The sequence below is a fragment of the Fibroporia radiculosa genome, assembly GCF_000313525.1.
Source record: "Fibroporia radiculosa TFFH 294 genomic supercontigs, scaffold3721, whole genome shotgun sequence".
NCBI lineage: Eukaryota > Fungi > Basidiomycota > Agaricomycetes > Polyporales > Fibroporiaceae > Fibroporia > Fibroporia radiculosa.
In genome coordinates this window covers 1-23,895 of record NW_012133392.1, presented here as the reverse complement: position 1 = coordinate 23,895, position 23,895 = coordinate 1, and the positions used below count along the sequence as shown (strand labels likewise).

Below are 23,895 nucleotides of genomic sequence, written 5' to 3'. Positions count from 1 at the left end.
CTCCCTCCCCACCCAGCCAGTAGGCCATCTTACCGCCCTCCTTCCACCTGGTCTTGACGGCAGTAAACCCGGCGGCGTGGATCAGCCCGTCAAGATGTTCAGGGGTGAGATACCGCGAATTCAAAATGCAAGGCAAGGGCAACTGTGACGGTCCATATGCGGTTAAGCGACATGCATGCGGCACCGATACGACAGGTGCTCACCGCTAGAAAGAGGTGCCCTCCTGGCCGTAACATTGAGTATACTAGCCGAAGCATTCGCCCTACCATCGTTATGACAATGGTTAGGTGTAATACAAGAGATAGTTGTGAACGAGGGCATCTTACCTCGGTTCTTGGCATCCGGGACAAAATTGAGGACAAGGCTCAGGCTCACGATATCCCATTTTTCTCGGTGCTCTTCTTCGTCCATTAACAGGAAATCTTGCTCCCTGATGTCTGGATGCCGCGAACGCAGGTCGATGGGCGTGGGGTCGATCCACGCGGCACAAGGTGCATAGTTGTCGGGCTTGAGCGCACCTACCTCCAACAACCTACCGACACGTTGACGTTTGGAATCAGAGTGAATGACTGCAAGCCCCGAAGCTTGGTCCGACATATACACTCACTTTAGCCGTTTCTTCGCATTTCGCGCACCATCCGCGACGCCCAGCTCCCTGAGCCACTCGACCAGGACCTTCTCGCTCCCGCCTCCACGATCGCTACCCTGCCCGATGCTGGACATCCTCTGGTACGCACTGAGCCCACCCAACTCCTCAATCTCGCGCTCAACGTCCGCGAGCGAGGTCGTCGCGTTGGCCGGACCATCCGGATGCGTACTTTCACAAATGGCCTTTTCGAGCTGTGCCTTGCGCTTTATGAGAACGTGGAATCTCCGGATGAGCGTGCGCGTCGAGGTTGGGTTACTAGACGATCCGGAGGGCCCGGGGCGCGTAGAAGACTCGGCTCGGGTGACTGGTGTCTTCCGTTTGGGCTTTCGAGCCTTTGGCATCCGTGGATTGTTGAGCCGCTACTTTTATGTGAAGGATTAACTCGTGAAGTTGTGCCGTTGGCGCCTCATCGATTGACCTCGAAGTTGGAGTAAATACAGACGGTCGTTCTATGCTGAGACGTCGGACAGTGGGCGACCAGTTGGCGTTCTCGATTTATGTTCACCTGACCAATTGGTCGACAAACAGCACTCATGCCAGTGGACAGTGTCATTTGTGGTGCTAGATCCTCTCTTCGCCGACAACCTGAGCCATCCAACTTGCAACAATTCGGCTACGAACTGCAAACACCGCTCTAGCTCCTCGATAGCGCAGAGGTGGTAGCTCTGACCTAATGCGTACATGATACTCTCTACTTCCCCTCCATCTACGCACATCCCAATCGATGGAGGCCTGTGTCTCACAGGCTTTGACCCATAAGGTACTCATTCCCTGTGGGGCATACGCAGAGCATGAGAAGCCTAATACCTACAGACGACGTACCTGCTGCTCATGAAGCCTCATTGAGAGGTGTCAAGAGCACGCTCTCGGCGACATCGGCTAATTATTGCCCGCATACCTCCGCAGAGGCTCTCCATCTCCCCAGAGCATCATTAATTTACAGGAGTCAGTATGATGGCATGCGGCCACTAGTATAATCTTATTGCACACCTATTCTGTCTCGTAATCTCATCGAGTGCCAGTGGGTTAGTAGATTTGATTATGGAAACTATGCCATACACCTTCCACAGATTTCTGCTCCTGTGCAGGGCCAGAACAAATTGTCCTCTGATATGAAGGAATTTATGATCTTAGTATTGAAGAGCGAGACTAGGATTCTCCAACTTTCATCAATTCATCATTAATAGCACATGCGGAAAGGCCCAATTTTGAAGACAAAATAAAACATACTGATTTTTGTCACAATCACGCTCATGAAAATAGACGTACACAGCCGTATGACGCATCATGAAGGGAAAAGATACAGCCTCATCGTAAAGCTCTAGCCAGTGTGTAGCTGTACTTGTCGTCGCGCTACGCAAGGGCTAGAAATCGAAATTGGCTTTACGCGTACTCCTCATGCTCACGTAGGTGAGTGCATTCATTCAACGAGAGTCAGCGCTGGGTAGACACCGAGATTGGTTCGATATTTCGGCAATTCCTGTTTGTACGAGTGAATCGTGAGTGTCGCTACCTATGTGCGCGTTGGGCGATCTGGCCCTCTGATGCCATGCCGGTATCAGCTGCGCCAGCGGGATTTCCAGCACCAACACCAGATTCAACGCCAGAAGCTTCACGACCTCTGTGATCGACATGTTCCTGGAGCTGAGGCCAAGTATAGCGTCGAGAAGTGGAAGTGGAAGAGCGCGGGCCCGACAAAAAATCTGGGATGTCATACTACCAGATCATCTCAGATCTAACAGAGACAACGTTCCTACCCCCAGCGAGGACCCGTGTCACGGTCACTGTACGTGAACAACATGAAGGATAGATAGGCCGCGGTTGAGTAGTATCCTCGACGCATCGCACCTTCGGAAAAAAACGAAGCGGTCGGTGCGTTGAGCGGGAGCGGGTACCTATCGACACGAATGCTGTCAGTAAAGGCTATCTTCAGCGAAACAATAACTAATTACCGAATGTATATAAATTCGACAAGCCCGAAAGCATAGTGCCCCACTTGTAACAACTAGGGACAAGTGCGCCGATGAGATCCATGATGTTGAACGAGCACAACACCCATGAGGATCGTCATTAAGATGTCGGAAAGCGTAACACCGGTAGCGAGTAGTAAAGACAAACGTTAACAAGGGGAAGGCGATGAACCGCCGAATGTACCGGACAAACTACGACAGATGTGTCAGTCCACAAACTTCTCGTTCAAGTAGGACAATACTTACGAAGATTCGACGAGTACTGTTATCACGGAATTCAGCTACCGCAGAGCGGCACCCACCAGGGAAAAGTAGGCGATACTGGCTATGATTAAAACGACAACGGCTAGAAGGAGCGGGAACTCAGCTGTGCTTGCTCCAACCTCATAATTTGCTTCAGCATCGTGATGGACATCCCGCGGTGATTCAAGTGGTACCGCTCTTGCGCCTTGAGGTGTGTCATCGTGTTGACACATGGGAGCACCTTAACCAAGCGCTTCTTTAAAATATTCCTGTTCTGGTTGCTATTCTTTCTTCACGCTGTCTTCTCTGCTCCTTTGGACCACACAGTGGCCACAATTACCACATTTCGTACGGACACATCCGCGCAAATTTTCCATAGCCAACAAAAATTGTTATACGAGGATCCGGCCATGCGAGGATCTGAAATACGATGCATGTAGATGGCACTGGCTACCCTCTGCAAGTTGTCTCAGGATACGAGATGCTAATCAGTTTCTGCCGTCTATTCCAAGAATACCACGCACATATGCCATTCAAGATACAAGATACGGCTGACCTGCATGTATGCTAGAAAAAGGACTGTCAGTTCGCAGAAAGAGTTATACCACTTAAATGAGTGCAAAGCGTCGTCCGATACACACTAAAGCATGTCGCAGTCACTGATACAATTCGGAAAACATAATGTCCCAGAAACGGCTTACGCATGACTCAGGAACACACCATCATCAACAATGAAATTACATTGCTCAGTCTAGTTTGTGGACCCTGTGTAGAGGATTTCGAGCGTACAAGTGAAAATTCTACAACAACGAGCCTGTATGACGAGTTACTATCAGAACCCTTCTATTGGAAAATGGTAATGCCAAACACTGCACCATGAAGTTCAAGAAATTACAAGATGAATCAAGCCAGTCCATGAGGTGTTAAATCCAAACAGCCAATATTCCAGCTAACAACAGTACATTGTGGTAATTCAAATGAGACAGGTGAGAAACATTGTCCGATCCAGCAAGTCGTATGAATAACTTCGATGGGAGGAGCGGGCACCGATACATATAAACATCGTTGACAAGACAATATCAAGGAACCACGACGACAATACGGCGCTTCCTTCACGGAGACCCCTCGGAGGTCTTCTTACGTCTTTTGCGCTCCTGTTCTCGAGAATTGAGTCGCACTCCAAAGCGGGAGATATACTGTGAAAGTGTCAGGTCGAAAGGGGCGGGCGCACAAGCCGACCTAACCTTCGTCAAATCCGTCGAAGCGGGCAGCCCCGGGAACTCTTTAGAGGAATAAATCTTGAAAACACCTCCAAAACACTGCGCCAGTACGGGCACAGCGACGTGACCGAACGCGTTTGACAAAATGTCGAAGGCACGATAGCGAAGCATGAATAGCCCTTCCGCTCTTACTGCAAGGTCCTGTACACGGGAGGCAGCTCACGTGAGTGTGAGTGATAGATGCATGTTCACGGAAGACACATACGGAAAAAATGAACATGAGCACCTTCCTCCCGTTATAGTCTAGGCAGGTTGGCGAAACAAACGTTGCACCGACGAGTAACTCCGTCTCATTTGAACTCTCTAGAATGGGCTGATTGTTGATATACGCAACGACTTCTTCTTCAGGACCATAAGTCCGGGAGAGCTGCATATCGGATCCCGATGCTGAAGAGACTGGTTCGCTACTGTGACTTGAATGTGCGGCGCGAACGGGATCAAAGGGCAGGGTCCTAGTCAAAAACGGAGCCGGGGATGGCACTGAATATGCAGAGTGTGAGGTCGGTGAGTTGCTGGGCCGCATGGCGATCATCTCTGCATTACGACTGTCGTTGCGGAGGGGGGATTGGGAGGAAGTCCTTGTGCCATGATGTGCGCTGGGATGCAGGGTCGTTGGCGGTCCCACGTAGGGCGGGACGTCCAATCTCTGGCTGTCGATGTCGGTAAGTGCGACAGGGAAAAGGTCGACATGACACAAGAAACCGAGGCTCTGCATACGGCTGTAGACAGAATAAAGGACATGTTATCAAAGCTTCATGTGCAACAGACCTGTAATCGAGGATTTCCTCTTCTTTCTCGTTGGCGGTGCCGATGTTGAGCACCCGGTAGAGTTTCAGTTGCACTACCGGTGGAGGGTCAAACGGCCTTCTGTCCTTGCGGGCATACCTGTGGCTTCATCAGCGACATGAAGGGGGGAGATGGGCAGTACGGACTTGCGACCAAGCTCCGCCTGCTGCAGTTCGATTAATTCCGCACGAAGCGTGAGACCGGCGAACTGGCCGGCGACGAAGGAGACGGGCCTCCCAATCAAGAGGGAGTCGATGGGTTGGATATGCTGTGGGCGGTGAGAAGCGGCATTGTCGGGGGGGAAGCGTGTACATACAAAATCATGCGGCATGTCTGGAAGCGAGTCGGGTTGGGAACTGTTGTGAGAGAGGCGCCGCCGCGGGCGTGGAACTCGGTGCGAGGAAAATTACGTATGGGAAGAGGGCAGACCATGAGGAGGACAGACGTTTGTATAGATAGACCCACGAGTCGGAAAAGGGACAGCGGGGCAGGTGGCAGACATCCCCCGCAGGCCCCGACAGCGCCGAGCGTCCATTGCGCGCACATCAGCAGGCACAGCGGCGACGTGCGAGGCCGCTCGAGGCTTCTGCCTGCTCTTGCGGACTCCACGCTCGTCGTCTCCACTTCCGACTTTGTTCCCGCGGTGTATCTGCGCCCTGCCCCAGTCACGTGCAGCGCGCCGCCTTACCACTGCACACCGCCCCCGCACGGTCACGGTGGTCTTCCCTCCGCGCCATGTCGATCAGCGTACAGGACACAATGTCTCTCTCCCATCTCCTCTTCTCCCATTCCACTCTCACTCACGCTGCTCCCTCACAGAAAGGCCATCCGGGACATGATTCCCATCATCGACCCCGACGAGGACTACCTCACCATCGCCGCGGCTGAAGAGCAGATGACAATCACAGAAGGCGAACGCCGTGCGGACCTCGAGGAGGCCCAGTCCAAGGTCCGCTGTATGTGCTGCTATCTTCGACCCGGAACACGACTTGACTCCTCCATCCTTAGCTCTTACCCGTCTTTTGGACGCCGCGCGCATATCCTCCACTCGTCCATCCACCGTCCCTTCTGCCGAAGCACATGCCGCTACTCTAAATGAGCTCGACGCCACACGCCTTTCCCTCGCGAAAGCCATCAACGATGCCGAGAGCGCCCTTGCGAGCAAGGAGGCGGAGCTGGCGCGTCTCAAGGAAGAGCTCCACGCCCTGGAAGCTTCGGATTCTGCCTCAGAACATGACTTGGATGCAACCGCGTGAGTGTACATGGTCCATGCTTACCCGCTCGTCCCCTTCGTATCTCGGGCGGGCCGTCCGCGCGACTCACTGCGCCACACAGGCTCCGGCTGGCAATGTACAAAGGGATTGGTTTCGAGCCGATCATGGGGAAGGATGGTCACATTAGCAAGATGCTCGTTCGTACGTGGCCCGCTTTCTTTGGAACCACCAAGTCGTCATGGATGCGCCCCAGGTTCGCACTCAGGTGACGTTCACCGCGTCAGCTTTGATGAGAAAAAGTCGGAACATGAATATGCAAACTTGCTCTGGAAACTAGCCTCGTCATAGCTACCTTGCCGGCCCACACTGTTCATTCTGCCACTTTTGTATCTGGGACGTCTGCCCATGTATTTCCGGTATACCCTGAATGTAGCGCTTTCATATCCCTGTATCTAGTCCTTGGATTTGAATAATCAGAATCTATATACAACTGTAGTAGTGTGTGTGTCGCTGTGGTGGTGCATGGAGCGATCAGATAGATCTTCTACGCTCTAACGACCCGCTATATCAAACCATACGCAGCCTGCACGCGCCTTCAGCATTTCTCGTCATAATGAATGGGAGCGCGATACCTTTACGTCGGGTTTGACCACCCAGATCTTTTGCATCTTGCACTTCTCCCCTATCTCCCGGACCTTTGCCTCAATCGCGTTCTTCTTCACACGTTGTTCACGCAGATCCTGGTGCACGCTCTCCACAATAAATGTAAGGTTATTCGTCGCCAGTGAGGCCATTCGCTGGAGTAATAAAGGTATATGCGCCTCAGGGAATGTGGTCTTGGGTATCAACAACGAACGCTTCTGGCTCGGTGTCGTTGTGCTTGGGGCGCTCGTCGACGTCGACGGGGGCGCATTGAGGCGCGACGGAAGTGCAGGAACAGCAAACTGCACGTCCGGGTGTTGGCTGTCGGGCATATGTTGTGCAGTTTGCTCATCTATTGGAGCAGAGATGAATGTGAAGGGATCAATTGGATATGGTGCATCTGTATAGCCCCCATTACTTAGCAAGCCGAACAAAACAGCTGACACTAAACATACCGTTGAGAAGCTGAATGCGGTACGAGGTAAAGGGTTCGTAGGAACATTGTCCGATATTTGACTCCCAGCATGGCCCTTTGACGAAGGGGACAAGTGGGACCACCACCTTGCGCTTCTTGCCATGCTTCGTGGCCTCTGACCCTGCCTTCCGCTTGGGTACTGTCGGCAGGGGAATCGGAGCATCCGCGGCACAAACATCTGGGGTGCAGGCTCGCTCCTCGACCGGTGTACCAGGCTCCTCGACCTCGTCATCGTCCACAAGCCAGCTGTCTAGGTCAGAGTCTTGCTCCTCGTTGACATCCTCCTCTTCGGCATCACCCATCACATCATCCGCCTCCCCATTCTCTTCCTCCCATTCTGCGCCGCTGTCATAGGTGTAGTCAATGGAAACTACATCGCGCGCAAATGGAGTGCGGGGTCCGACCTCCTGCGAACTGCGCGTCCAAGTGCCAAAGTAGCCCGGTCGTAAGTCCTCCGTAAAGATCAATGTTTTGGCGGGAATCTTTGTACGGTCGCGAAGCAGAGCTGTAAGGGAGCGCACTCGTGAAACATCACCTGAAATCTCGGCCTCATTGAGCCGGGCCATGATATCCCGGACAGAATATGAGGGATAGGTCTTTAAATGTGAAAGGGGAATTTTCCTCCGATGCTTATAGCCCGTGGCGAATGGCATACGCTTCAAAACATCTTGTAGGCGTTCTATTTCAGAGTTGAGCATTATTCGTTAGGACCATATACAATGCGACGAACCTTCAGAAGATAATTGTCCGAGATCTGCCAGACTTGATTCGTTCACACTAACGACTCCAATTTCTCTCGAATCATCATGGTCAAAATCATCCAGGACTATGACATTTCCTTCGAGTCTCTCTTTCCCCTTGAGAGATCGCCCGTCCATGCACCGAAAATAGTTGATCGGTGCCATCTTGACGTTTTTCTTGACAACAAACGGTTTGAAAGTTCTCTCAAAATCCGATTGCACAGAAGGGCCAGCTACATTGGAATCCTTGGAAGGCGTCGTGTCAAATGGTGGAACTTTCGATTTACTAAAGAAGTTGGCCATGATCGAGCGCGATTTGTCTTGGGCCTCTTTCTCTTTCTTCTCTTTCTCCACTCTTGCAGCTCTCTTTTCTTGTCTCTCTTTTTCCTATGGAAATGTTATATGAAATTGATCATCCAGCCCACCAGACACCACGCACTTTGGCTGCCTTTTCTGGATCCACTTTCTTAACCCGGCTTCCGGTTTTGGCTTCTGTACCAGGCTCCTGCGCAATACGGGTGATTTAGAGAAATAGTCACCATCATACGCAAAGTAAGGACCTCGCCCAGTGCATTCTCCGTGTCCTTTGACTGCTTCTTGGATTGTGGCGATTTCAATTCCTCGCCACTTAGATCGATGACATTTGGCTCGTCCGTAGCCTTGATGCGGGTCTTTGCTTTCAGAGGTGTTCTGCTCGCGTTCTTGGTGCCTAAGATGATGTTTTTTTCCTCTTCGGATAGCGATGCGAACAGCGCGGCTGCGTCCATCTTAGCCTATCACTTGCTATTAGGATTCATCACGTCGGTGCAGACCCTAGAGTTCACAAATACCTGACGCCGCTCAGCTAGCCGACTTTCTGCCTTCTCTCTCGCAGCCTTAGGAAGCCACTTTCGACATTCGTCTAACACCTCCCACCGCCATATGTGTAAGGCAGCGGGCACTTTAGAGTACCCTGGAATAGTCTCAAGGCCATAGTCGATGCGGTTAGCAACAGCCTTGATAGCTTTCTCGACTGTTTCCACACTGAGTGCCGCACTGACTGCCTCTGAGGTCTGATCGTCCTCGTCGTGCACGGGCAAAAGCTCACTGTGTATGTGTTTTGTAAGGGCCTGTATAGTTTTATCGCTGCATCAAGGGAGACTAAGCCGAGACGCTCAAGCTCAGCGGACTGAAGACACACCTTTCGTGTGTCAGTTTCACGATCAAAGGTCTATACTCCTCCGAAATGGCATCTAGTGGTGGTTCTCCATGCTCAATCCTCTCCTCCAGCATGCAGCGAAATTTCACAATTTCTGGGACCCGATCAGCTCCGCGGATTCTTCCACACCGCTTATAATCGCCAACCTTGCATAGTGTCCGACATTTTCTCATAGGAGAGCAATTTCTGCTTAAGTAAAATCCTTCCATTCTTGAGTTCGACCATGGATGTCCTCTCCGGCTTGTCTACGCGTCAAGGTCAGGGACAAGCAGACATGTTTAGAATTAATCCTCACCGCTAGGTGTATCCCCTTCAACTTCAACTTCGACTAGCCCATTTCAGATAAAGCCGGAAGAATAACGCGTAGAGAACGAACCTATATCGATGTCCGCGTTCAACATCGTATTCAGGCAGATAATAGCAGTACAAGCCGATGGAGAGCGAGAGGATTCCAGCCACGACGCGTTGTGTCACTTCCGTGACAGGCCGTGATGTTTCGCGATTAGACGCGTGACTCGCGTGTTCTCGCTCGGGTGGTGATGTCACGGTCGCGTCGAATACTCCTTCCAAAATATCCAGCATGTCATTCTTCCAACCGCAAGCACCAAAAGCACCCAAGAAGAATGCAGCTAATCCCGAACTCCAGCCATGGGTTGAAAAGTAGTCAGTGTTCAGGCTGGAAGGTTCAAGCTGAGAGCGTCTAGAGTAATGACCGGAACCCCCACAGTCGACCCAAAACCATTGACGACATCTCTGCTCAGGAGCACACAGTGGCGGTACTGCGGAGAACATTGACCTCTACAAATGTAAGAACGGTAACACAACCCTCAGATACAGCTGATGCCTTGTAGCTCCCCCACATGCTATTTTACGGACCACCAGGGTCGGGGAAGACATCGACAATCCTTGCGTTGTCGAGGCAGTTATTTGGGTCTGTCCTGTGTCTTCTTTATCTCTGTAATGTCACCTTGAATATGTGCAGACCAGATAACTTCCGTTCACGAGTACTCGAATTAAATGCATCTGACGAGCGTGGAATTGCAATCGTGCGCGACAAGATCAAGAACTTTGCTAGGCAGACACCTCGAGCTCAAGCAGTCTCTTCTGATGGAAAGACTTACCCATGTCCTCCGTATAAAATCATCATCCTTGACGAAGCCGACTCTATGACACAGGATGCGCAGGGCGCTTTGCGGCGCATCATGGAAACCTACGCTAGGATCACCCGGTTCTGCCTCGTTTGTAATTACGTGACACGGTAAGCATGGCTTATTCGTTCTCAGTCCATTTGACCTGATACGGGGCGACTGCAGAATTATTGAACCACTCGCGTCCCGATGTTCCAAATTTCGCTTCAAGCCCCTTGACTCGACTTCAACGTCCAGCCGTCTCTCTCAGATTGCTCTCGAGGAACATATTTCAGTAACAGACGAAGTAGTTTCTACCCTCATCAATACCTCACATGGCGACCTCCGACGCTCCATCACCTACCTCCAGTCTGCCTCCCGCCTCGCTATGTCAACTAACCCACCAACGGAGATTACGCCAAGTGACATACAGGAAATCGCAGGAGTGGTGCCCGATACCGTGATAAACGACTTTGCTGCGACTCTTGGCGTTGAAGTGCTCGTTCCCAATGCGATGGATGTCGACATTCCAGCAACTTCTAGAGCCAAAGATTTTGATGGGGTAAAGAAGAAAGTTAAGGAAATTATTCGTCAGGGCTACTCTGCGACACAGATCTTGTCCCAGGTGAAGTGAACCCACATTACCTTGCAATTGTACCTTACGTTCGTCAACAGCTGCACGATCTGGTCATTGAACACCCCACTCTATCCGCTCGACAGAAATCGCGATGTGCGCTCGTTTTCGCCGAGGCGGATAAAGCTCTGTGTGATGGCGCAGACGAGGAACTTTGGATCTTAGAAGTTGGCTTATGTGTGCACAAAGCCTTATCATAACAGACTTGCGCTTGCCTTCCTTCTCACGTCCATGGCTGTTGATGTAGCGCTATTTCTTTGTCTCGAGGATTGAGATCATGATGACAAGTGTACAATTATGCGATGCACGAAGCGAGAGCTACGATTCTGTATACCACAAATGCACAACAAGTGAAAGGAGATCATACGTACAACACTATGACTATGCTAACACATCTTACAGAGATTCGCCCGCCTCACCGAATGCCAGCAGTGGCTTTTTGCAATGCCCGCTTGATACCCAGCTGCGCCTTCCTGAGCTCATCAGCTGTCGAATCCTCGATCTCCAGCTTCTCAAGAGCACGCGCAAGCTCTGCCTCCACTTGACCCTTCGCGCCACGCTTGAGCTTCATACCGATCTCTGGCGACGTGATCGTGTTCTCAACCTGGTGAATGTAGCTCTCCAGATCCGCCTTGGCCTCATGCCGGGCCGAGAAGTCTTTGTCTGCCTGCTTGAACTGCTCGGCGTCCTTGATCATCTGTTCAATCTCGGCGGATGAAAGACGGCCGACAGAGTTCGTGATGCCTGATCAAATAATGAGAATACACTCAGAAGCATTGAGTATGAACTCACTAATCTGAGCCTTGCGTCCAGACGCACGATCTTGAGCTGTGACCTTCAAAAGACCGTTGGCATCAACCTCGAAAGTGGTAACAAGCTCAGCCTGTCCTCGAGGCATGGGAGGGATACCATTGAGCTCGAACTCGCCCAGCAGTCGGTTGTCACGACATTGAGTGCGCTCGCCCTCATACACAGGGAAGGTGACGGTCGTTTGGTTGTCCTCAACAGTGGTGAAAGTCCGCGATTTGTTGGTGGGAATCGGGGTGTTGCGAGGAACAACAACACCAAAGATGTCTCCTTGCATGGCAACACCCAACGAGAGAGGGGCAACATCAAGCAAGAGGAGGTCGGCGGTCTTGTCAGAAGTCTGACCAGTGAGAACCGCAGCCTGTACAGCGGCACCGTAAGCGACAGCCTCATCGGGGTTAATCGACTTATTAAGCTGGCGGCCGCCAAAGTATTCCGAGACCAATGATTGAACCTTAGGAATACGAGTGGATCCACCGACCAGAACAATATCATCGACCTTCTCGCGAGGCATCTTGGCATCCTTAAGCACTCGCTCAACAGGGTCGATCGTCGACTTAAAGAGAGAAGCATTAATCTCCTCGAAACGGGCACGAGTGATGTTCGCCGAGAAGTCTTCACCCTGATACAATTTCGTATGAGAGCTGCATCACGAAAACATACATTTAACTAACCTGGTAGAGCGAGTCGACTTCTACAGTCGTCTGGGTGACGCTGGAGAGTGTCCGCTTGGCGCGTTCACAGGCACTCCTCAAGCGACGCAATGCACGAGGATCATCGGAGATGTCGAGTTTAGTTTTCCGTTGGAATTCCTTTTTGAAGTGGTCCAACAAGTTGTTGTCAAAATCCTCGCCACCCAGGTGAGTATCACCGGCTGTCGCCTTGACGGCGAACACACCACCAGTAATGTTCAGCAGGGAGACATCGAAAGTTCCACCGCCCAAGTCGAAAATAAGGACGTTCTTTTCGGCGCTTGACTGGCGATCCAGACCGTATGCGATCGCAGCTGCTGTGGGTTCGTTGATAATGCGGAGGACATCAAGTCCGGCGATGGCACCCGCGTCCTTGGTAGCAAGACGCTGGGAATCGTTGAAGTATGCAGGAACGCTGATGGGGCAAGTCAGTTTATCGTTAAAAAGGCATGAAATGTTTGAACTGACGTGACGACCGCCTTCTTGACAGTCTTTCCAAGCTTGGCCTCAGAGATCTCCTTCATTTTTGTCAAAACCATAGACGAGATCTCTTGTGGGCTGAATGATTTTTCCTCGCCAAGATACTCAACCTTGATCAGAGGTGATCCATCTTTCTCGATGACCTCAAAAGGCCAGTGAGAAATGTCCTAAATAATATAATTGTCAGATTCAAATTCATCTGCGCAAACAGCTAGCACGATGGACCTTCTTGACATCGGGATCGCTGTAATAGAATCATGAATGTAGGGGACAGAGACATAACTGGTGTACACACTCATATCTCCGGCCGATGAGACGCTTTGCATCGAAGATGGTGTTGCGAGGGTTCATCGCGGCCTGATTTTTGGCGGCATCGCCGATCAGTCGCTCCTCCGAAGAAAAAGCAACATATGAAGGCGTCGTCCGGTTGCCCTCTGCAAAAGGTAAGATCCATATCGATGAATTGCTCAAAGATACCTACGGTCATTGGCAATAATCTCAACACGGTCGTTTTGCCAGATACCTACACAGCTGAGCAGAAGCGTAAGACGCGATCCAGACGACGTAGATTGCACACTCACGAGTAGGTTGTTCCGAGATCAATACCAACAGCACCGTCGAATGCGTCCTCCATTTTTTGATAGAGAGTGAAAGAGAGGAAAAGACTGGGAAGATTGAAGGAGAGGGTGAAGGAGGCGATCTGCCAGGGAGCGAAAAAAATCGATTGTCGCTGAGGTAAGCAAGTCTAGCGCCCGCCGCAATTGGCCGCCGGCGCCTCCTCGAATGCGACAGCATGTCTCTCTCGCGCGTCCGACTATGCCTGGCTGCCGTAGCACGGTCCTCACGGCGCACACCATGTATTGCTGCGTCTGCAAGGCATCTTTCAACTCTCGAGGCTGAGAAAAAGCCCTTGGAAACACAAGAAGAATGGACGAATTTTCAGCTGAAACGAGAGGAGTATCAGTCTTTAAGTGAGTGCTTCTTTCATACGTGTGTACACCTGACTAATATGTGGTACTTCTAGTTGACTATTTCTCTGCGTACGGGTCTACTCAAACGCGTAACAATACGTTCCAGCCTCACCACAGTCTCCATCGACCACCTGCTCCTTCTAATGTCACGTTGTCTGCCCTCATGGCTTCCGGGGCCCATTTCGGGCACTCCCAATCACTCATGAATCCTAACTTCATGCCTTACGCGTACGGTGTGCGAGCCGGTATTACTGTCATTGATCTCGACCATACACTTCCACTACTTCGTCGTGCAGCCAATGTTGTGCGAGGCGTAGCCGCGAAGGGAGGCACCATCGTCTTTGTGGGTACGCGGCCCGACTTACGACCCATTGTACGCAAGGCTGCGGAAAGGGTAGGCGAACGCGTTTACCACGTTGGCGAAAAATGGCTGCCTGGTACTCTGACCAACAAAATCGTAATGTTCGGCGCGGAGGCCGCAAAATCCGAACAGGTCGTCCCAGATCTCGTCATACTGCTGAATCCAATCCCCAATGTGCATGCCATTCGCGAATGTGCAATTGAGCACGTCCCAACCATCGGAATCATCGACTCCAACGTCGATCCACGCATCGTCATGTACCCTATACCTGCTAATGACGAAAACACACGAACAGCAGAGCTTATCGCAGGGGTTTTAAGCATTGCTGGAAGGGAGGGTGTTGCGTTATATGGCGAAGAGCGCGCCAAAAGGGCTATTCGTACGGAGAGGCTGCAAAGAAATCGCGAACAGATGCCAGAACGTAGGTAATATACATACATCATGCACGTAATATTCATTGCTGTGTTGCGGTCATTCCGGCCGCAATCTGGATTTCATGCCAATATTCTGATTGATTGATAAGTTACTAGCGAAGAGTAAAATTGGAGAGGGTGCCCACTTTCAGCTTGTTCCAATGCCCGAACATTTCCTTTCAGCTTATTGATGGTCTCTATATATTCATCCTCCTCGACGCTATCAAATACAATACCACCACCGGCCTGTAAATATGCGATGCCGTCTTTGAATGTCATAGTGCGAATGGCGATACAGGTGTCCATTTCGTCGTCCGCAAAGTCGAATCGACCCACAGCACCAGCATATACGCCGCGACGCTGTTGTTCTAACTCGTATATAAGTTCGATCGCCTTGATTTTAGGAGCTCCCGATACAGTTCCCGCCGGGAAAATTGATCTAAAAGCATCAAATCTATGAAAGAGGCGAATGAGCGATGGGATGCGGAAACGGTATGGCGTATGAACCAACCTCGTTTTTCCCTCTCTAAGCTGCCCAGACACTTGTGAAGTCAGATGAGTTACGTGGCTGAACTTCTCTAGTCGCATCAGATGGTCGACTTTTACAGTCTTGGGCTGGCAAACCCGATTGACATCATTCCGTGCCAGATCAACTAGCATGATGTGTTCCGCTCGGTCTTTTTCGGAGGACAAAAGCTCGGCGCCCAGTTGTTCGTCCTCTGGTGAGCGATATAATAAACATGCCATAGGTTCGATGCATTCATGGATGTGCTCTTACCTTGTCGGGATTTGCCCCTCCGTATCGTACCTGCGATAGCATGGTTGAAAACCTTGTCTTGCTCGACTTTGCATAGCGTTTCGGGACTTGCTCCCACCAGCTGCACTGAACCACAATCTAGGTAAAACATGTACGGGCTGGGATTCACCCGTCGCAAGTGTCGGTAGGCGTTGAATGGATGTAGGGATGTTGGCCGTGACAGTCGTTGGGATGGCACGGCCTGAATGATATCGCCTGCGACAATATGCTGCTTCAGCTTGGTGACAAATCCTTCGTAACCCTCCTTCCCGACATTCGATACAGCTTCGGATCCAAGGACGATGAGTGGTTGGGGCACCTCCGGTGTCGCAGAGTTTAAAACCATCTTCGCTAGCCTGCGTGCTTTCGCGACTGCCGTTTGGTAGATGAATGAAAGATTGACACTGCCTGTATTTCCCGGACAAAAGACGTGCGAGACGACTTTCACATTTTGGTATAGGTGGTCATAGATGATGAGAGTGTCAACTAGCATGAAGATAGCCTCGGGGATACCGAGAGGGTCGCTGACCGCTCGAGTAGTCTTGGGTTCGAAGTGCTGGATACAATCGTATCCAATATAGCAGATCGCACCACCTGTGAAAGTAGGCACCTCCGGGAGCTTCACGTACTTGTATACTCCGAGTTCCTTTTGGAGTGCTGTCATGGGATCCCCAGTAATCTCTTCATTAGGTCCGGTCTTCACCACCTTGAAAGGATCTGCATGGATTCTCGGATGAGACAACACGAAGACAAAAGCTGAAAAAGCTCACCTGCCCCAACGAAGCTATACCGCGCAATATTTTCTCCCGCAATCACAGACTCGAGAAGGAAGCTATACTTTGAGTCCTTTGCTATGCGCAGATATGCCACACATGGCGTCAAGAGATCTCCTGGCAATTCCACGTACACTGGTACACAGTTTCCGCGCTTTTCCTTGAGTATTATGCGTTCTACATCAGAAAGGGGTGGGTATGCGGGCAATTTCTAAGTGCAGCGTTGGTCTGAGTGCAGGTTCATGGCACTAACAACAACCAGACTAACCTGGGGATCCATTTTGAGCTTTCGCCTGACAGCGGCGGCGATTCTAATGACTGGTATGGAAAGAAGAGCATGTTTTTACTCACTCTTATATATATGCGATCGCGCGCGAGTCGATTGAAGCAATGGATGATCCGTGCGAGTCATTCCAGTCAGCGAGCTCTGGGCTCAAAAGACTCGGAGCGCCCACTGCCAATCCACCTTGGAAAATAAATACATTCCGAGTCTCGTTCATCTCATCTCCTCCGCGTCTCCCACTCAACATCGCCAGGAGCTCATCATGATCACACCTCGGTTTGCATGCAGCCAGACGGAAACCGCTGTGATTGTCACCATGTACTGCCCCTCGATCCGAGTTTGTTCTACCGTTTGTTCTCTTACTCACATCCTGATACACCTCGTCTCGGAAGTAGGCCTCTGACGTCGAAATTAACGTTGACGAGACACTTTTCAGTATCCATGTAAACCCTTACTTCCTCCGCCTCAATTTCTCCAATTCACTCTTGGATGACGAAGACGCATCAGCGTCTTACGATGCCGCAAGCGGAAATCTCACCGTGACATTGACCAAGGAAGTGAAGGGACAGGAATTCAAAGACTTGGACCTCCTGGCAAAATTGCTGGCTCCTCGGCCGTCCGAGCAAGTCCTCGAAGATCCCGTAATTGAGGTTTTGGATTCAGTCGACGCTGAGGGCAGCGTAGATGACGAGCTAGCGGCAAAAACACAAAATCTGACGCTAGAGCAGCACGAGATTCTGCAAGGTAGTTTCGCAGCGCGGCTGTTGTATGATTGATGCTAATTTCAGACGTTTGCAGCTGCGCAGAATGACTGGCAATTGCCACAAGAAATCCCTGCACCGCTCCCGGCAATAAAGATGACATCCGTGTGCCACTACGGGTTTCTCAATATGCATTCTGGGTATTTCCGACATGTAGCGCACACGGAAAACGAGGTGAACGAACTCGGCGCTGATGCAGAAGCATGCCCGCCAGATGAACGACGCCGGCTGCGCCTCAAACACGAGGAAGACAAATGGGACGAGGAGCATTACATGTAAGCGCACATATTTCTATTCCGCAGTGTCCGAAGTTCATGTATGGCAGTGCAGATTTCATAGAAGACGAGTACATTGAGGAGCTCTCTACATGGCAAAATCCTTATACTACCTCCGCCGGAGAGTTCCAATACACCGAGGATGAAAATATGGCGATGTTGCGCCTCCCCCGGAAAGAATGTCAGAGATCCTGCGACCGTGTTCTCACCGCTTTCTAACGCGTTGCTGGTAGATCTCTCGTCGCCGCAACAAACACACGACTTATATCTCACCCTCCTCACACTGCTCTTTTCCTATGCATACGAAACGCGGTCTACACAGCACGATCCCACACCTGAGAGCGCTTGGACGCTGAGCAGTCTCACTCCCGCCTTTTCCGCGCTTGATCCTCCTCCATACTGTGGGACATCTTCCGACTCGGCTCAGTTCACCGCTGCAGAGCTCACCGCTACATTTGCCGCCTCGTACCGCCGTGCATTGGCATTCCCGCTTTACCGCTCATTTGCGCTGTGTGAAATCTGCAGAATGGACGTCGCTGCGCTTATTGCACGTGGTAAACGTGTTGTGACACGGTGCTTACTCGAGATGAAGCAAATTCTGGATCACCATGAGGTGTATTACGTGTATGGTAAAATATGGGTGGATGATTTTTGTGTATGGTGTCTCGCATACGCCAGGTGAGTTCTCCCGCGTTGCCTCGCGGTGTATGGAAGATGTTCAACGAACGCGCCACCCTGTCCGCAGCGATGATGTGCTCAAGGGCTTGGGTGACGCCGTATCGTCACTCCGAATGGAGAAAACGGCGATTGGGTGGGACTTGGCTGGACTAGAAACGTCGGCTCTCCGGACAATGGAGCGGGACTCTGACAGCGACGACGAATCAGAGGATGAAATTGAGCGAATGTTGCCAGCGCCACTGTAATCACTTTGTTAGACGGTGAATTTGATCATCACCTTACGATCTATCCAAGCTGACAATGTGTATAAGATGTCAGGAGGACTGGTGAGTCATACCTGCGTCGGGTGTTCGCACTGCGTGGCAGCTCGGGGCGCTGACGGCCCGTCAGACATACTTTGTGGAGTAGATTACGCTTTACGCGGTGGTCGACTATACGTGCAACATAGGGAATATTGGATCCGTCCGAGGAACATATCGGAGAGGCTTGTGCGCCTCGACATTCCCCGAGGACGTGAGAGCGTTCATCTTGCGAATACATAAGCACATCGTGCGTGTAAGTTACGCCTATCCGCCACGGAGCGTATGTCACCTTGCCACATTGAACTGCGGCCGTAAAAGTAGCATTCAGGACGAAGTGAACCTAGTCAAGGTCGAGATGTCTGAATACGCGAATACAGGAGACTCACATGCTAGCTTGATGACCCGGACGATGCTGTCTCCTTGCAATTGAGCTGGATATTCGGTAGCTTATGAGCTCGTAGCTGATAACAGCGGCTCGTTGTCCCCGCCGATACCTTAAATGAGGGACGTAGCATGTCGAACTGTCACCGAGTGAATCTGTTGATCACAGTCGATATGGCTAGGCTCAACAATCAGAGCTGCTGGGCGACCGGATGCGACTATTGGTATTGACGTAGACGCTCCGGCAATACTGTCTGACGAGAATGATGAACGGGACTTGACCACAGTTGTGGCCCAGTTATTCCATGCCAAGGCATTCTACAACTTGCGTGCAGGTCAGCTGTGATCAGCCCCGCGCTGGTTTGCGCTGGGCTCGCAATACTCGCACTAGGAGTACAACATGCGCCACGTTGAGAACAAGGACATTGAGCTGTGGCGCTTGGCGCCATGCGCAGACTATATCGGGGCCAATGATCCCGCTCTCGACGACCGGTTCCCCAGTGCATCACTTGGTCCGAGCGTGACAGATCGGTGACACACGGAGGCCAAATAGCAGACAACGAACTGCAGAGAGGGAAACCACGGAGCAATTGCATCAGCCAAATACCGGCGAGCCTTCGAGGCTCGACCTGTTCGCCGCAGAAGCAGAGACTTCGGGTCCGAAGGCAAAAGTGGGCGTCTGTATGAATAAGCTATCCGCACCGTGTGTAATAACGTTACAACGCGGAAGGCGGAGCACAAGGTGCAGCGAGATTCGACGCCCGCGGGGTGGAGATGTTGGGAATGCAGAGCTATGATTGGGCGTGTAGGGCTTCGAGGGCCATCGTGAATCCCGCGATACGCATTCCTGTTTTGGCACGCGCGCGATCGGTCATACTTGAAGGGCGTCGCTCAGAGCGTGGATTTTGCAGGTGAATCGCATGCGTCCACGTCATTGGGCAAGTATGTACTTGTCCACGCTCAATACGGATTGACTTCGCAGATATCTGAACCTAGCGGGGTATCTTATTTCGAATTCAGGGCTAGCCATGCGCACAAGCATTTGCCAAGTGTACTGTAGACTGAAAATTATGGACCAGTAGTGCCGATTATGGAACTGGGGTACAACTCACCGGAGTCATCGATGAGTGTGCGGAAAAATTAGAAGATCGGTCGGAGGAGACTCAGCATCAAAGCCTCGGTGTCGATGTGCATATGTACATGGAGGATTTTTCGGCCACGGGCCGATGGTCCAGGCAGCGGAGTAGTTGTACCAGCGACTCGGCGAAGCACCGCCAAAGGCTGAGATCGCCGTCCTGCGTCGCAGTCGCCTTCTCATTCCCAAGCTCGATTCTTGGGATGCTCTCGTCCAGTAGCTCCGAGTAAGAGCGAGGTGAGTTAGAACCTGTGTGAGAGCCTAACTGCAGCCACTAGCGATGGGTAGCGTGAAGGGGCACACCTCGTGGAATCTGGGGGACACATTCTGTTGGATATTCATGCGCTTTGAATGCGGGCAGCCGGTGTCAGTGATATGTCACAGCGACGTCTTCCTGGGCCACTGTTCCCAATACAGTAAGTACGATGTGAGTGGGCAACCTACGACGGAGCTGGACGGCAGGCCGGCTGACTGCGGCCCACACAGAGAGGAGTGAACTGGACCCGCGCATGCACACGCAAGAACAAAAACGCCATCACGCACCGAAGAACTCAAATTCCGAATCGACGCTGGGATCTGAGTATTAAGATGCGGACGTGCAGATAGCCTGCGGCAAGCAGAATTGCAGTGATACGGTTTGATCTCGCGCGTTCGCATCGCATGTCTTTCGACATTTGAGGAATAGAATGGGCCGAGCGTGCGGCGCGTCCGAGGTGGCCGAGACATACAGGATCGTTGATGTTGTTATGTGCTACGTACCGAGAACAGCCTGATGCCGTTCTGTCGTCAGGCCGTTGACGATGGGGGCACAAAGAAGCATTTCCTCGCCGCGCTGCGTCAATTGGAATTCGCCAGTCGAGGGTGTGAGTGTGGAGTGGGCACACGAGGGAGATCAGAGCCAAAGGTCTCGCCGACGCCTGTCATGGGGCAGACGACTTGTCCGAGTCCGGAGCTCTCTGGCTGAAACGTGTCTCTAGCCGCACACACGAGGCGGGCTTCGAATTCACGCATGCAAGGCAAATCTGCCCCGCGGTCTCTCGTCAATGAACGGGGTGCAATCGTCCTAATGCTACATTTCGGAATTCGGGATCCTAATTAGAGCCGACGGGTGAAACAAGTGTACCGTATGAGGACTACGACGGTGCGCCGGTGCCGACCATTGAGCATGAGGTCAGCGGGAGTAGATACAGAAAATGGAACCATGCAAGATACACATTAGCCGTGGCTGTGTAGGGTAACCGATGATGCGACCAATCAATGGGAGGGGAGGGGGGGATGTCAATGATACTTGCTGAGATGCGACGGAATGCTTGAGATATGCAGCTGTGACGGGACAACAATATGTAGCCAAAGAACATCGACAGACAAAACGTGAAACGGGAAAATTGATGCAATGGGCACCCTACCAAATAATTCGAACTGCAGGGCGAATGTGATAGAAAAGACACATTAAATATGCGCGATAGAGCAGAGAAAGCTGGAAAGCCAGAACAGATGTTGACTCTATGAGACAAGCCACACAAGCGGCGAAGTGGCATCCGTGGCCAAAACTCGGCGGTGAGATCAGTTTCACAGCAGTGGTCGATGGTCAGTAGAGCACGGCCGTACTGGAAGACATGAAAATGGATATCTGGCATCCACAGCATTCATGATACGACGTGCTTTGACCTATAGTTGAGCTGCATGCGCTCTTAACCGTCGGCAACGACTAGCAATGCGAGCGAGAGAATAGATGGTATGCTCAGCCGCGTTGTGAGACTTGCTTCTTCCTGCCAAAATTTAGGCCCAGAGACCCCAAAATATGGCTAGGACTTCGTCTTGACTGCGTTTCGATACGCGTAGACTCCTCTTCCCAGACACGGACACGATCTTTCGGTGAGATCTCCAAGCGGCGCCCGTTCTCGCTTGGTTTCCTCCCATTATCGTGTTCGCTCGCCACATCCGCTCCCTCTACACCAGTCGGGCCGCCTGTCTGCCCCGATGTGCGTCGTGCATGCCCGCGCGATTCTCGCCTCGCATGCAATGTCTCATGCGCGCCCGCGTTCGTGTCCAAAGCCAGGTCTATATCTCCCGTGTACGGAAATGATGACTTGTCCCGCGGCCCAGCAGATGTATGCGGCCGCCGCGCCGTCTTCACACGCGTCTTTTCCTTCTCAGCCATGCCCGACTGTGACTGCCCGCCCTTCCGATGATGCGCCGACCGCGCCGCATCGTCGTGTATGTCTGGATACGACTTCGATTGGCCGTCTGCCGCCGCCCGCCGCGCAACATCCTGCTCGTCGTCGCTATGCCGTGCCCGCCATGGGCTCTTCGATTTGCTGCGGAGCGCGCCCTCGCGCTGCTCCGCATACTTCGTCAAAGCGGTACGACGCTCCGCCTCACTCGTCGCCACGATCACGATCTCGTGTGGCTCGAGCTCGAGGATGTCCGTACCTGCAGGTCCGGTAACGCGCACCGTCACTCGGATGAAGAAGCGAACAGACGCAAGCTCGCTGTGCATTGTCTCGCCGAGTGCCCATCGACTCTGCGGGCGTGCTGTGGGCCACTGCATCGAAAGCGTCTTGGACCACACACCCGCAGCATCGCGCGCGAAGCCGCTACATTCGGTTGTAAGTACCGGCAGCACAAGTGTCTTCTCGGGCGGTTCGGAAGAGCCAGACGAAGAGTGGCGTAGTGGGTAGGGAAAGCTGCTGGGTGGGAACGATGACACGGCCTGTGGGCTCTCTGAGAGTAGCGGACGCGAAGAAGCATGAGACTCGAATGATGTTGTACTGCTTGTTGGCGTCAAAGGCATCGGAGAGGCGCTACCAGAGGTATATGCGGATACTGATAGGTGGGAGTTGCTGGACTTGGGTGTCACGCTATCATGACTGGGCAGGTAGGGAGAAGCGGAAGGGGTAGACGTAGCGCTAGCGGACGCAGATGGACTGAGGATATCAATGCGACGCTCAACGACAAGTGTCGCGTGGCGGACATAAACGTTGTGATCGAGCGGCTGAAGAGATAGCGACGCGAATACAATGTCATTTGGACCCACAGGATGATTGGGAGCGGAGATGGAGTACCGAAGAACGGGAGCACGTGGCTTGTTCGTTTGGAGGTACGACGGATGCTGAGATGAGATTGGAGGAGGAGGGCTGCTAGGTAAGAGGGGATACGGGGGAAGGTCATACCGGACAAGAGCAAGATCAAAATGACGGACAGTACGACGCCCGATGCCGATGATGGGAGTGTGCTCGAGAGCTTGCGGGATGAAGAGTATATGCGGGAGCAGCGCGGACAGAAATGATGAGTGATGAGCGGTAAGTGAGATGATTGATGGACTGAGAGAAGTGTACTCACTGGCCTCCACGCGCCAGAAAGTGCGGTAGACCTGGAAGTTGGCAGTGCTAAGACCGGCAGTGCGTTTTGGGAGAGTGATCTTGAAGGAAAGGTCGAGGTCGCCGACGTCGGCCCAGTCGGATGTTTCTGGCTTTGACCAGAGGACATCTGTGTAGTCGACTAGGAGAGAGGTGCGGCCGGTGCCGCGGGTGCGGCTGGAGCGGGACTCGTAGCACCTGACGGAGACGGAGATGGACTTTGCGAGGATGGACTTGCCGTCCTCCTCGATCCTGGTGCGGACGGCTGAGCGGGGAAGCTGTAGTGAGGGGGTGAGGAGAGAGAAAGTGGGGACGCACTGCCTTCGACTTTGACGGGGGTGAGGCCGAGGTAGCCATGGAAGGGGAAGTAGGGGGAGGAGGCGTTGCCCTTTGCGGGGGAGAGGAGGAGCTTGACCATGGCCCGGGGGAGGGGGGAGGAGGGGGGGGCCGGAGGTGGGAGGGAGGCATTT

General features: G+C 52.3%; 10 protein-coding genes across 10 annotated transcripts; 4 read left to right on the top strand and 6 right to left on the bottom strand.

Moving 5' to 3' along the window:
• Positions 1 to 98: 98 nt before the first annotated feature.
• On the bottom strand, positions 99 to 990 carry FIBRA_04969 (uncharacterized protein; the record flags this gene model as incomplete). Its single annotated transcript, XM_012326750.1, has 3 exons — positions 99 to 262; positions 327 to 532; positions 608 to 990. The coding sequence occupies 3 exons, from the start codon at positions 988 to 990 to the stop codon at positions 99 to 101; spliced, it is 753 nt and encodes a 250-aa protein (XP_012182140.1).
• A 2,984-nt stretch (positions 991 to 3,974) lies between these two features.
• On the bottom strand, positions 3,975 to 5,259 carry FIBRA_04968 (uncharacterized protein; the record flags this gene model as incomplete). Its single annotated transcript, XM_012326749.1, has 6 exons — positions 3,975 to 4,058; positions 4,107 to 4,283; positions 4,348 to 4,861; positions 4,911 to 5,027; positions 5,075 to 5,196; positions 5,245 to 5,259. The coding sequence occupies 6 exons, from the start codon at positions 5,257 to 5,259 to the stop codon at positions 3,975 to 3,977; spliced, it is 1,029 nt and encodes a 342-aa protein (XP_012182139.1).
• A 404-nt stretch (positions 5,260 to 5,663) lies between these two features.
• FIBRA_04967 (uncharacterized protein) lies at positions 5,664 to 6,184 on the top strand (the record flags this gene model as incomplete). Its single annotated transcript, XM_012326748.1, has 3 exons — positions 5,664 to 5,689; positions 5,748 to 5,884; positions 5,937 to 6,184. 3 exons carry the CDS (start codon positions 5,664 to 5,666, stop codon positions 6,182 to 6,184), a joined length of 411 nt encoding a protein of 136 aa, XP_012182138.1.
• Positions 6,185 to 6,704: 520 nt separating this feature from the next.
• Positions 6,705 to 9,598, bottom strand: FIBRA_04966 (uncharacterized protein; the record flags this gene model as incomplete). The annotated part of the gene is made up of 11 exons (XM_012326747.1): positions 6,705 to 6,725; positions 6,775 to 7,184; positions 7,240 to 7,938; positions 7,990 to 8,386; positions 8,439 to 8,504; positions 8,560 to 8,772; positions 8,830 to 9,124; positions 9,180 to 9,291; positions 9,344 to 9,442; positions 9,493 to 9,525; positions 9,574 to 9,598. 11 exons carry the CDS (start codon positions 9,596 to 9,598, stop codon positions 6,705 to 6,707), a joined length of 2,370 nt encoding a protein of 789 aa, XP_012182137.1.
• Positions 9,599 to 9,777: 179 nt separating this feature from the next.
• On the top strand, positions 9,778 to 11,158 carry FIBRA_04965 (uncharacterized protein; the record flags this gene model as incomplete). The annotated part of the gene is made up of 6 exons (XM_012326746.1): positions 9,778 to 9,860; positions 9,925 to 10,003; positions 10,049 to 10,128; positions 10,180 to 10,455; positions 10,511 to 10,949; positions 11,000 to 11,158. 6 exons carry the CDS (start codon positions 9,778 to 9,780, stop codon positions 11,156 to 11,158), a joined length of 1,116 nt encoding a protein of 371 aa, XP_012182136.1.
• A 215-nt stretch (positions 11,159 to 11,373) lies between these two features.
• FIBRA_04964 (uncharacterized protein) lies at positions 11,374 to 13,571 on the bottom strand (the record flags this gene model as incomplete). Its single annotated transcript, XM_012326745.1, has 8 exons — positions 11,374 to 11,702; positions 11,751 to 12,387; positions 12,440 to 12,872; positions 12,926 to 13,104; positions 13,163 to 13,181; positions 13,233 to 13,371; positions 13,419 to 13,468; positions 13,519 to 13,571. 8 exons carry the CDS (start codon positions 13,569 to 13,571, stop codon positions 11,374 to 11,376), a joined length of 1,839 nt encoding a protein of 612 aa, XP_012182135.1.
• Positions 13,572 to 13,730: 159 nt separating this feature from the next.
• Positions 13,731 to 14,698, top strand: FIBRA_04963 (uncharacterized protein; the record flags this gene model as incomplete). Its single annotated transcript, XM_012326744.1, has 2 exons — positions 13,731 to 13,908; positions 13,962 to 14,698. The coding sequence occupies 2 exons, from the start codon at positions 13,731 to 13,733 to the stop codon at positions 14,696 to 14,698; spliced, it is 915 nt and encodes a 304-aa protein (XP_012182134.1).
• A 25-nt stretch (positions 14,699 to 14,723) lies between these two features.
• On the bottom strand, positions 14,724 to 16,531 carry FIBRA_04962 (uncharacterized protein; the record flags this gene model as incomplete). The annotated part of the gene is made up of 6 exons (XM_012326743.1): positions 14,724 to 14,776; positions 14,829 to 15,136; positions 15,194 to 15,401; positions 15,461 to 16,195; positions 16,249 to 16,462; positions 16,520 to 16,531. The coding sequence occupies 6 exons, from the start codon at positions 16,529 to 16,531 to the stop codon at positions 14,724 to 14,726; spliced, it is 1,530 nt and encodes a 509-aa protein (XP_012182133.1).
• A 265-nt stretch (positions 16,532 to 16,796) lies between these two features.
• FIBRA_04961 (uncharacterized protein) lies at positions 16,797 to 18,493 on the top strand (the record flags this gene model as incomplete). The annotated part of the gene is made up of 6 exons (XM_012326742.1): positions 16,797 to 16,871; positions 16,930 to 17,278; positions 17,333 to 17,570; positions 17,621 to 17,751; positions 17,804 to 18,248; positions 18,316 to 18,493. The coding sequence occupies 6 exons, from the start codon at positions 16,797 to 16,799 to the stop codon at positions 18,491 to 18,493; spliced, it is 1,416 nt and encodes a 471-aa protein (XP_012182132.1).
• A 3,314-nt stretch (positions 18,494 to 21,807) lies between these two features.
• Positions 21,808 to 23,843, bottom strand: FIBRA_04960 (uncharacterized protein; the record flags this gene model as incomplete). The annotated part of the gene is made up of 2 exons (XM_012326741.1): positions 21,808 to 23,690; positions 23,744 to 23,843. The coding sequence occupies 2 exons, from the start codon at positions 23,841 to 23,843 to the stop codon at positions 21,808 to 21,810; spliced, it is 1,983 nt and encodes a 660-aa protein (XP_012182131.1).
• Positions 23,844 to 23,895: the final 52 nt, after the last annotated feature.